The following is a 13,117-nucleotide window of genomic DNA, read 5'->3' as shown; positions in this document are numbered from 1 at the left end:
TTTGGGATTTGGTGTGTTGAATGGGAACCAGAATGAAGCAAATTACTAATTGTCTCATTGAAATGTGACAACTTTGTGTATTTGCCACTGTGTTCAATTAGAAAAAGAAAGGAAGGGTCCACTGGTCTTGGTTTTGAGTCTTAGCCTTCATTTGATTATCTTTTGGGGAGTAGTCCATATATGCTATCTTAAATATGAGTACCCAGGTATGAAACCCTTGATCAAGTTTTTGAGGCAACTTATCCTTCTTCTTACTTACTAGTAGATTTTTTTAAAGTTTATTTGAATGCCAATCTAAGCTCCACTGATCTGGAAAAAAAGGAGAACATGGATGGTATCAGCTTAAACGTATAGAGGCAGATTTATTTTGAATGCTTAGACATAATTCACTTTTCTTAAGTGCAAGAAAAAGACAATATTAATCTACATTAGACTTTAGGTTGTCTTGATTTCACTACTCATATCATTGAGACAGAAAATCACTTGTCTCAGATTATTATGTCTAATTTGTCACAAAAATATTGTTTCCTTAAATTACCTAAAAGCAATAAAGTTAGGGGGTTGAAAATTTATCAAAAACTTTTTTTTCTGAGTGATACTGAAAGTTTGTGTTAAAAGAGCTTTTAAAAAGCCAGTTTAGTTGACTTTATGTATAACTTTTGATATCAAAAACAGAATCGCTATTTTTAGGTAAACAGATTTCTATAACCAGAGATTGGTGTTTAAGATTCAGAATAATCTTCAACTGCATAATAGTTGTTCATTGATTCTGTTTCTGCTTCTTGCTGTCTCTAAATTTCAGGCTAATGCTCATATCTGATCTGTAAACCTTACCTCCTTCCTTCAGAGTTTTTGATAGTGAAACATGAAGATCACAAAAAGATATTTCCTTTTTTCTCCATCAAGACAGTTCTTATTACCCTCTGCAGTAAAATCTATACAATTCCATTCATCTAGACTTTAAATGAGTAAATTAGAAGATTAGTTCTAGAAACGTGAGTCAATATGAAGTTTCCAGATGGCATAAGACATGTGGTCTTTATCAAATCCTTCATTCAGTGAATGGTCTTGACTTTGGTGCTGGCAGGCACCATGATTGTGGAGGCTTTGACAAGTCAGCTACTTGGGAGTAATGACCCAGTGACTTGATCCATTGGGAATGTGCTTAAATTGCAAAGAACATGAACACTCTTTTCTCCAAGAGACTCATTCATATTTTCTGTCTCTGGAATTAGAGGAAAATTTAGAAACTTAGTGTTGTTCGTTATAATGGCAGCCATCCAAATTGAGATCCCAGGAAACACAGAACCACACACAGTAAGTCCTGCCCTCCTCTGCTTCCGGTCCTGAGGAGAAGCTTCTTTCCTGAGGAAAAATCCATATTTAGGAATCTTGGTGGATTAAAAATCATGTTCCATATCTACAACATGTATGGGAAAAACTCACTAAAAAAGTTTCACCTTCTATATTCTCTTCTCTACTCAGTAATGTTACACATGTAAGGTGTTTTAGTTTTATTAACATTTAAAGGTATTTAATTAAATATGTGATACACAAAGCCTTGATATTGAATGAATTTGATAGGATAAATAAAGCAAGGGTCTGATTAGCCACCCCACTACTTCTGTTCTCAGCAGAAGTAACCAGCATAGTACGTTTTCAGTGCTATTATCAGATCAGGAGGATAAAAAGGAAATGACCAAACTCTGGTGAAAATGGGTTTTCAATCAGTATTCTGACTGGCTCTAGTTAATCTGGTTTAAAGCTATTCCTGGTAATTTTGACCAGCCTGCTTTTTTCTTCTAACCACGAGTAGGCTGAATATTCACTCATCTGAGGGACTATGTGAATGTGCTGTTGCTGATGACATGTAGAGCCTTTTTTTTTTTTTTAAAGGAAGAAAAAGACGAATTTTATCCCAGCTATTTCATAGGTCTGAGTAATGCAGTGACTTCTCAACTTCTAGACTACATCTTTCTGTTGTATGGTGGAGTCAAATTAGAATTCTAGAAAGCACAAAGGGAAAGGGAAGCCGAAGAGACAATGCTTCCATTTGGCAAGAATTGTGCTTCTTCCTTGTGAGAAGATAAAATGCTGTGAGAGAGCCATCTGTGTTTTGAAATAGCACACTTCCTCAGCAAAAATCCACAAAATTGATTAAATATAGCAAAAGTCACTTTCCACAGTGTATTTTCTTGAAATGTTTATACTATTAGTATTGTTAATGGAAGAAAATGTGTAGAAAGTGTTTGTTAAATTGGTTTCTTGATTCCTCTTTTTATAGACCTGATATAGGCTATCAAGTTATCACAGACAAAGGATTTAATTTTTCACCAGCAGATGAAGCTTTTGTTTGCCAAAAGAAGAACCATTTTCAGATAACCATCCATATCCAAGTTCGGGGAAGTCCAAAATTTGTCAAAACCCAAATGGGCCTAAAGCCAATAGAAATGTTTTACTTGAAAGCTTTTGGGGTTAAGGTAAGTCTTTTATTGAGCTCAATTTAATTAAGCCAACATTTATTAAGTGTTCCAGGTATCTGTTGCTGCATAACAAACTACCCCCCAAACTTAGCAACTTAAAATAATGACAATCATCTATTTGGGTCACAAATGTGCAGGTTGGTTAGGGGTTGGCTCTCACAGTTCATGTCTCTTCAGGAGTCATCAGCTGGGGCAGCTCAGCTGGGCCTGGATCCAGTTTCCAAGATGGCTCATGTATATGCCTGTCCAGTTTGGGCTGGCCATTGGCCAGGAGCTCAAATGAGACTGTGGCTGGGAGGCCTTGGCTCTTCTTCATGAGAGGTCCCACTCTGTGGGATAGGTTGTGCTTCCTCATGGCATGGTGGATAGGTTCTAAGAACAAATGTTCCAAGACATACGAAGCGGGAGCTGCCAATTTCTTAAGCCTGAAACTGGCTCAGAAACTGGTACAGCATCACTTCAAACTACATTTGGATAGTTTTCACTATATAAATCTTGCACTTCTTTTACTAACTGTAATATTTTATTCTTTTTGATGCTGGTGCATTTTCTTTTTTTTTTTTTTTTTTTTTTTAAAGATTTTATTTATTTATTTAAGACAGAGAGAATGAGAGAGAGAGAGAGAGAGAGCACATGAGAGGGGGGAGGGTCAGAGGGTGAAGCAGGCTCCCTGCCGAGCAGGGAGCCCAATGCGGGACTCGATCCAGGGACTCCAGGATCATGACCTGAGCCGAAGGCAGTCGCTTAACCAACTGAGCCACCCAGGCGCCCTGGTGCATTTTCATATGCAGTAGATTCGTAGTTTTTGCCAAATTCTCAAATAGGTCTCTGACCTAAAAAAGCCAAGGAGCCATTAAACAGAGGGGAGACTGAGTCACGGTAAAGTTAGACAGTTCATCCAAGATAAGTACATGAGAGAGCTGAGTTTAGAATGCAGGTAGGATGACTTCTGAGTGGTCAACAAGGATTTGTTAACTTATTACCTCAGATCCAGCATTTAGGGGGAGGAGCACCCATATTTTATTCTGATTATTAACCTGAGCTTAGGCAGTGAGTCTCCCAAAATAGGGCTTGGTACCTTGATACCTCAGCTGCTCTTGCTCCAAACTGAGCTCTTAAGCCAAACCAAACCAAACCAAACCAAAACCAAACACAGATAACAAACAAACAAATAAACAAACAACAAAACATATTTTTCTGATTATGGAAGTAATATGAATCCATTGTGAATATTTTGGAATACAGTAGAAAACTATAAAGAAGAGAAAAAACTCATTCATATTTGGGATCCACCTTTTGGTAGTCTAATTTTTTTCTTTTATTAAAATTAATCTCATATTGTTAATAGTATATTATGAAAATAACATGATATTATTAAAGACCCTATAAAATATTGTTTACAAAGATGACATAGTTTCTATTGGATAAATGTACCATATTCCTGCATTATTATAAGTTTTGCTTATTTTCAATTTTTTATTGTTAATAAACTTCAGTAAACATCCATGTATATCTGTCTTTGCATGAGGATACATTCCAGAAGAATTTATATATCAAAGGCATGAACATAATTAAAACTCTTGATGTATGTTGCCCAGCTGCTTTTCAGAAAAATTGTCATTTTGCTATTATCCACAAGCCATATATGACAGGGCAGATCTCACCACACCCTTGCCACTGTTCATTCAGAGCAAGAAGAGTTTTGTAGCAAGTACTGAAAAAAATGCCATTCTCCGTATTTTATTTATTTTCATTGTATATTGTTATTTCTTCTTATTAGAATATTAGCTCTGCAAGGGCTGGGGTTTCTGTTAATTTTGTCCACTTCTCATCTCTCATGCCTTGGGCGGTGGCAGGTGCCGAGCAGGTGCAGGTGCTCAGCACGTGTCTATGGAATGAATGATTAAATGGATGGATAGATGCATGTACCCTTGGAGCTGCCTTGCTCCTGTGTTTTGCTCCCGATGCTTTAATCACCTACGAGCTCATGCCATATTCCCTGCTCACCTGCAGTTTTCTGTTGTCTTGTGTTTTCATTGTTTAGTTTTACACGTATTTGTTTCTTTTCTCACCAATAACATACTCCTTAAGGTTGGGGTCATTGTCTTATACATCTTTTCAGTGACTTGTTCCTCCTGCCCAGTGCCTATCATGATGCCTTGGAAAACTTTTAAAGTGCCTGAACGTTATTTAATAATGAACAGTGTTTATTAACAAATTAACTTATGTATTTGGTAACTAACTTACTTTTTGTTGTTCCACACAGGTAGAAGCCACCAATCAAATAATTGCTATTGAGCAATCCCAAGCAGATAGAAGCAAAAAGATTTTCAATCCTGTTAAGTAAGAATTTCTTTTCTGAATTCCTTTGTGAATGTATTAGGAGAAAGACCTGTTGCCTAATTTATTTTATTAAAAATGAATCCCGTTGACCATATGATTTCACTTATATGTGGAATTTAAAAAACAAAACAGATGAACAAATAAATACACAGACCAAAAAAGCAGAAACAGACCTATTAATGTAGAGAACAAATTGATGGTTGCCAGAGAGGACGGGTTGGGGCAGGGGTAAAATGGGTACAGGGGAGTGGGAGGTAGAGGCTTCCAGTTATAGAATGAATAAGCCACAGGGATGAAAGGTACAGCACGGGGAACAGAGTCAATGGTATTATAATGATGCTGTGTGGTGACAGATGGGAGCTGCCCTTGTGGTGAGCGTAGAGTTGATGAATCTCTATGTCATACACCTGAAACTACTGTAACATTATATGTCGACTATACTTCAATTAAAAAATAAATAAAAAATAAAATGAATCCCACTGCAGAAACTACATTAGTAATATGCTAATATTCTGAATACATGCTTATCAACAAAAACAAAGTAGGTAAAATGCATTGAAATAATTTCAAGCAAATTCTTGTAAAAAGCTCCATTTTAAGTCATCATTATTATTTTTTTAAAGATTTATTTATTCATGAGAGAGAGAGAGAGAGAAAGAGAGAGAGAGTGCAGGGGGGAGGGGCAGAGGGAGAGAGAATCCCAAACAGACCACATGTACACACAGCACTGAGCTTGCCTGGTGCATCTGGTCCTCCCTGGCCGGGGCGGGCTGGGTGTGGCCTTCCATAGGAGCCAGGCCAGGAGGGGGCAAATATGTGAAGGGGATGCAAAGGAATTCATGCGCAACTTAGAGACATGGCTTGTCAGGAGGCAAGTGCTCTAGCAACATCGGCAGAGGCACAAATGCGAAGTCTTTTCTCCCCGTTGTGGAGTTAAGAGAACCCATACGAGGTGTGGGGAGCACATGCCCTTATGAGGGAGGAAGTCTGGGCTCGAGCTTCTGCTGAAAGAGCAGATCTCACCCTTCGAGAGTTATCTCCTGGCAGCCATTCCTGACCGTGTTGTGGAGAGTTTATTAAAAATTGGTGCATGGAATAAACTGTCCTCCGTGGAGGGGTGGGGGGTGGGGGGGCTGAACACACCTGAGAATCTTAGAACGAGTTAGAGTTGATCAGAGTCTGCATTGTCTCACAGTGTCTTGGTATTTCTGCTGTCTGTTTTAGAGTCGACTTGCTGGCCGACCAGGTCACCAAAGTGACCCTGGGTCGGTTGCACTTCACTGAGACAACAGCGAATAACATGAGAAAGAAGGGAAAACCAAATCCTGACCAGAGGTACTGGCGTCCGCGGTGGCCAGGGACTCCATCTGACCAGCCGGTGCCCTCCAGAGACCCCTCAGATTCCTCTTGGTCCCACCAGGCTGCAAACCAGGCCGCCCGCGGCCCCTTTCCCCCTTCTCAGACACTTCCTGTTTATTAACGCAGCTCATTTCCCCGTAGGCGTCTTTCCTTGTCCATCCTCACCCCCTACAGTGCCTGCTCTCCTGTCCAGCCCCAAATCTGCCTTGATTCCCTCCCTGATTCTCTGGAGTGACCACACGTTTATGCCTCACTGTTGTCCAAAGGCTGAGGACCGTTAGACCGCCCTGCTCGAACCTGTGTGCTTGTCACCAGTACAAAGCCCTGGGTCCTGGAGCTCTGCGATCGCCTTTTTTGGTTAAAAAAGGAAGTGAACTTGCATTAATGATTTAAACCTGTGGTTCTCATAGTGTGGTCCCAGGCTAGCAGAGATGATGTCACCTGGACACTTGTTAGAGGTGCAATCTCTTAGACCTCACCAAAGACCTACTGAAGCAAAAACTCTGGGGTGGGGCCCAGTAATTTGTATTTTAACAAATCCTCCAGGTGACTTGGATGCATACTCAAATTTGGGCACACTGGTTTTAGAACATAAGTGTTGGAATTGGAAAGACTTGAATTTGAAATTTGATACCGCCATATGCTAGCTGGGTGACCTCGAGCATGTAACTTAACCCATTCTGTAAAATGGGGCAATGTCTATATCCTTCTCCAGTAGGGTTGTTCTGGGGTTCTAAATGAGATCCTGTAGATAAACTGCGTAGCCCAGTGTATGACACATTCTGAGGACTCAGATGATGGCAATGATTATAATGAAAATAACAAATATTACTATTACTGTTTTACTTTCAACATGGGGGAGAACTCTTATTCTTTAAGGATTAGAGAATCTGTGGAGTTACAGAGGAAGGTGGCAAGGTTTTTGCCTGCAGTGCTTAAAGCCAAAGCTTCTCTCTTAGAGATAGTTTTATTTTGACTTTCAAGAAATGATCTGATCTTAAAAATGCCTCGTCAGTGTTACATATGAAGAAATAATCGAAGTAACATTGATGAAAATTGCACTGGGAGTAATTAGAGGGGAGGGTCGAGGTCTTTGACTGGAGCAGACAGGGTGGGAAGGATCCAGTGTGGCTGGGCAGGCCCTGCTGGGATAGGGTACGTAGCTTGGGCGGCTCTGGGCAAAGGGACTTCTTAGGTGGCCGCCTGTGGTGCATCTGCTTGTGAGCAGTGCTGTGCTGTGGGGCTTCCAGAACAGCTCTCAAATACCTCCGACCCGGCAGAGGGTGGACCCAGAACAATATGGAGTGAATCAGCTGCTCTTTCATTTCACAGGAGGGGCAACTTAGAACAGAATAGAACATCTTTAAATACATAAACCTATCTAGATAAATTCACTGTTAAGTGTTGGGTGGTATTTGATGGCACAAATTATGTCTCTGTTTCCTGATGTGTTGATCTGCTGTTTCTGAATTAGATACTTCATGTTGGTGGTTGGATTGTATGCTGCTCACCAAGACCAGTTCTATCTATTGTCTGCCCACATCTCTGAACGGATCATTGTAAGGGTAAGGTTCAGTTCCTTAACGTTTCTGGATCCCACCTGCTTTTCTCCTTTGAAGTAGAATTTGCATTTTTTTTTTAATTAAAAAAAATTTTTTTTTGAATTTGCATTTTCAATGGCATGCTGGAAGTGAGCTCTTTCTCAACAGATGATGACAGTAATGGCAGGTATTATTATTTTCATTTTCACATAATGGTTCTCAAGCAGGAGAGTTTTGTCCCCCAAAGGTCATTTGGCGATGTCTGCAAACATTTTGTGGTTGTCACAATTGGAGGTGCTACCGGCCTCTAGTGGGTCCAGGCCGGGGATGCTGCTAGTACCTTACAATAAGTGAGATAGCCCCCACAGCAAGGATTCCCCCTTCCAAAGTGTCCGTAGTGCTGCAGTTGGGAAACTGGTCCAGGCACTGGGCTGACTAATTTATGTATGACATCATTTTACACTGCGGCACATTTACGTTGCCTTCTTCACATGCAGAGGAGCTGAGGCTCAAGAGGGCAGGACAGTTTGTGAATGATGGGGCTCGGGTTCCAACCTAGTTTTCTCTGGTCCTGAAGCCCATGGGGTGGGGAAAGTAGTAAGAAGGCATTTCTTACCCCGAAGTGATTGGTGACCCAGGGAACATCTGGGCCCCTGCCTACCACATAGTAACGGTTCAGCACGTTTTGCTGAATGAATGAGTGGTCACAGCTGTGGACAGGAATCTCGGCAGCCACAGAAACAGAAAGCGGCTGGCAGCTGGCTTCAGCTGTGTGTGGCCGGGCTGGCCGCCGCTCAGAATACCAGGGGCCTAAGGTAACAGGGCACCACAGGCCTGGCAGCTGGGGAGGAGCTATGTCCTGACCCAGGGAGGACATGTGAAGTCCAATAGGAGAAATCATTCAGTACAGCAACTTCTGTGGCCTGGGGACCAGATCTGCCTCTTCGGGGAGATGAGTCTTTCCTTTCTTGCGTTGAGCTATTCCAAAACAGAGGGCCCTCTGTCTAATTCTTTTAATCAATTAAAAATAATAAGCCACTTGTAAGTGGAAATCCTAAAACTGCACCTCTAAGTTTCAGTGGAGGTGAAGTAATGATGGAAATGAGGTAAAACACTTGTGTTTAAATGTCCCAGGTGAGGGCTAGCCTGTGTCCTACCGTTTTTGTGGGACCTGATCTAATCTGTAGCAAACAAGGTGCCACAAACAAGGCAGGTGGGGCCCTCTTCCTTGGTCATGGGCTAAAGGCCGTGGTTCTCCACCCCAGCAGGGCTCAGGGCAGTTTCATCGCCTCGCCTGACGTCATCTGGGATTGCTGTCCTGCACTAACAAATGTGATTTAAAGTAGAGTCTGGAAGCCTGGGTCGCTTATTGTTTCTGGTTTTTCATAGGGAGGAATAAAGACAGACAATACCATTCTTTTCAGAGTTAGCATAGCTTAGATGTTATGAAAGGGCTGCTTGGAGCTGGGAAACTCATGCCTGAGTCAGGCAGCTTGCTAGTCACCTGCGTACCTTGAATAATTTACCTGGTGTCTGGTTTCTCCATTTCCTGCTGGCAACTCTGTTCTCTGGCTGTTGTGAAGTCCACCCAGCAGCAGTACGAGAGAGTGCTACTATCTAATATTCTATTACCAGAACTCTGTTAATTGGTGCCTCCTCCTATCCAAAACGCAAATTTAACTCATGATCGCTTTGAAAAGTTGAGTGTTCCTGCAACTCATATTACATATGAATACTAAAAAACATTAAATTATACTTAGTATAGATTGGGTGTCATGTTATTCACCACATTTTTATTTTAAAAAAGTGATTGTATTCCAGATTTGATTGCTTTCTTCTAGCCATAACTTTGGGTTAAAGAGAATGCCCTATTCTGGAAGTGTGCTGGGTAACACAGGGGTTGTTCTAGCAACAACGAGAAGAAGGAGAATGGTAATAGTGTGAACCATTCTCCCCCTCCCCCAAACTAAAAATATCTTATTGATACTATTTCATTCTAACCCCAAATGCAGAAGTGAAAATGAATGCAGTTTTGAATCTATTTAATTGTTTAACGTTTAAACCAACCAAGAGAAAAAACTGAGCTTCAGAAATAGTGATGTTGTTGGAATCAGTGAGTTTTTGAAATGTTCACACAACACATTTCCCGCCCCTAGGATTCTATAGGTGTATGCCTTGGACGTATACCTATGGTTGGACAGAGGGCAGACCAGCTCACATTCTCCAAAAAAGCCAGATGTGCCCTCTTAGGCCATGGCCTGGGTCTGTTAGTTTGAGCTTCAGAATAATGTTATAAGAGCAGACTATATTATATGGAGAACTGCAAATTGCACTGAGCAAATCCAGGTTCATGTTGAGGCCTAAGAATCATTCTTCCCAAGAGCAGAGATTAATGTAAGGGCAAATAATGTAGGAGGCGTGGACTAGATGAGTTTCCGGCCTCCAGGAAGGCTTCAGAGACCAAGCTTGTTCTTCTTGGAGAGAGGATGGTGGGCAAGACCCAGGAATTGTTCATCTGGGTTGTCAATCAAAACAGCTTTAGGAATATATTATGGTCCTGTCATGTAAATTGACCAATTTCATGGAAATTAATGTTTACTCCAAAGACAGATTTATTTCCCAGGTCTTTTGTTTTTGGAGCATTCTGCCGTGGAGTTCCTTCAGATTCTCCTTGTTAATGACTAGGTTTTCATTCAGCTCCACTTTCCTTCTAAAACACATAATTAAACCTGGTTTGGAGTGCTGTGTTATAAGCAGGAGGGATGATTACTTTTGTCTGCCTTTCAAAGACGTGCCAGGGTTTCCTAGTTTTTGTTTTGTTTTTAAAGATTTTATTTATTTATTTGGCAGAGAGAGAGACACCAAGAGAGGGAACACAAGCAAGGGGAGTGGGAGAGGGAGAAGCAGGCTTCCCGCTGAGCAGGGAGCCCGATGCAGGGCTCGATCCCAGGACCCTGGGATCATGACCTGGGCCGAAGGCAGACGCTTAACGACTGAGCCAACCAGGCACCCCAGGGTTTCCTAGTTTTGAAAATGAATACATTATTCCAGTTTCTTTTCCAGAAGAATAAAAATACACACGTCCCCAAGAAATGCCCCCTTATTGCTCTGCAAACTGCACTGTCCTAAGATGAGAAACCAACAAACAGGGGCGGGGAAAGCAAAAGAAATAATGCGACTGCAAGGAATGGTGAGGGATGGGTGCAGAACAGAACCGTCCCAGGGCCTGGCTCCGTTGTTACCAGCTCTCGCCCTTTTCTACAAAAGTCCCTTCCCTCCCCTAACACACACACACACACACACACACACACACACACACACACACACACCCGTCTTCTGGAATTCAGATGAATTTTTATTTACCCACAGGAATCAGTATGTGGAGCAATGTCCGTTTCACCCCGTGGTTGGGATTCAACTTTGGTTAACTCTGGAAGGGGTAACCCACCAGGACTGTATGGGACAAAGAATCCCCCGGAGAGTAAAACAGAGATACCTGGGTCCCCCGCTCCACAATTTCTGATTCAATAGGTTGAATATACATTTCTAACAAGTTTCCAGGAGAGGGTGCTGACCTTCAGACCACACTTCGAGTAGCACTGATAGGGAGCATTTCTGGTCCCATTTTCCACAGCCCTTTCAAAAGGAACAAAAATTTATTTGTAATGATGTGACTTCTTCAACTCAAGCTTTCCTAATATGCTCTTTGGCTGTTGCCTTAAAAGCCCAAACAATGGTAAAGCAAAGAAATTCCAGCTTTCCATTCCGACCTTAGAACGGCCTCAAGTGACCATTAATTGCTGTTTCCTATTCCAAGCACCTGCAGAGGGCGCCATTTACACTTTACTCAGGGAGTGGCGCGCCCTCACAGAATTGTGCAGCTCTGCAGGTGTGTTGCTGAGGAGGGCAGATTAAAGCATTACAGGCAGGTTCGGTTCCAGACCACGGCAATAAAGCGAGTCAAATGAAGGTTTTTGTTTCCCAGTGCACATGAAAGTTACGTTTACACTATGCTATAGTCTATTAAAGTGAATAATAGCATTATGTCTTAAAAAACAATGTACATACCTTAAAACATATTGCTAAAGAATGCTAACTATAATCTGAACTTTCAGAGAGTAATGCAATCTTTTAGAGATGGTGGAGGGTCCTGCCTCAGTGTTGATGGATCGAGGGGGTGGCTGCTGAAGGTTGGGGTGGCTGTGGCCGTTTCTTAAAGTAAGACAACAGTGAGGGGCACCTGAGTGGCTCAGTCAGTTAAGCGTCTGCCTTCGGCTCAGGTCATGATCCCAGCGTCCTGGGATTGAGCCCCGTGTCGGGCTCCCTGCTCAGCGGAGAGCCTGTTTCTCCCTCTCCCTCTGCTGCTCCCCCTGCTTGTGTTCTCTGTCAAATAAATAAATAAAATCTTAAAAAAAAAAGATAAGACAACAGTGAAGTTTGCCACATCAGTTGACTCTTCCTTTTAGGAATTTTTTTATTTTTATTTTTTTTTATAGCATGGGATGCTGTTTTATAGCATTTTACCCACAGTAGAACTTCTTCCAAAATTGGAGTCAGTCCTCTGAAACCCTGACAGTATTTCATCAACTAAGTTGATGTCATATTCTAAATCCTTTGCTGTCACTGCAACAGTCTTGACAGTAGCTTTAACAGGAATACATTCCATTTCAAGAAACCACTTCTTTGCTCATCTGTAAGAAGCAACTCCTCATCCATGAAAGTTTGAATGTAAGATGGCAGCAATTCAGTCCCATCTTCAGGCTCCACTTCTGATTCTAGTTCTCTTCCTATTTCCACCACATCTGCAGTTTCCTCTCTCTGCTAAAGCCTTGAACCCCTCAAAGACCTCCATGAGGGTTGGAATCAACTTCTTCCAAACTCCTGTTAATGTGGACATTTCCACCTTTTCCCATGAATCAGGAATGTTCTTGATGACATCTAGAATGGTGAATCCCTTACAGGTTTTCAACTTACTTTGCCCAGATCCATCAGAGAAATCACTATCTATGACAGTATAGCCTTATGAAATATATTTCTTAAATAATAAGACTTGAAAGTCAAAATGACTCCTTGGTCCACAGGCTGTAGAACAGATGTTGTGTGAGCAGGCATGAAAACAACACTAATCGCATTGTACAGCTCCATCAGAGCTCTTGGGTGACCAGGTGCATTATCGATGAGCAGTCATATATATATTTTAAGATGTAGGATGCTTTTTTATTTTAAGATTTATTTGAGAGAGACAGAGCGGGGGGAGGAGGGGCAGAGGGAGAGGGACAGAGAGAATCTCGAGCAGACTCTCCTCTGAGCATGGAGCTCAATCTCACGACCCTGAGATCATGTCCTGACCCAAATCAAGAGTCGGACGCTTAACTGACTGAGCCACCCAGG

General features: G+C 41.8%; 1 protein-coding gene across 1 annotated transcript in view; it reads left to right on the top strand.

The window, feature by feature from the left end:
* Nucleotides 1-13,117, top strand: part of MYRFL (myelin regulatory factor like) — a 113,345-nt gene that overhangs the window by 52,605 nt on the left and 47,623 nt on the right. The window contains exons 7-10 of the mRNA XM_032420429.1: nt 2,285-2,480; nt 4,750-4,826; nt 6,051-6,161; nt 7,660-7,750. Of these exons, the coding sequence (XP_032276320.1) occupies nt 2,285-2,480; nt 4,750-4,826; nt 6,051-6,161; nt 7,660-7,750 (475 nt within the window). The remainder of the gene's footprint in view (nt 1-2,284; nt 2,481-4,749; nt 4,827-6,050; nt 6,162-7,659; nt 7,751-13,117) is intronic.

Source organism: Phoca vitulina, unplaced genomic scaffold (genome assembly GCF_004348235.1).
Source record: "Phoca vitulina isolate PV1807 unplaced genomic scaffold, GSC_HSeal_1.0 scaffold23, whole genome shotgun sequence".
Lineage (NCBI taxonomy): Eukaryota > Metazoa > Chordata > Mammalia > Carnivora > Phocidae > Phoca > Phoca vitulina.
The sequence above is the reverse complement of the archived record's forward strand: the minus strand, read 5'-3'. Positions and strand labels throughout refer to the sequence as shown.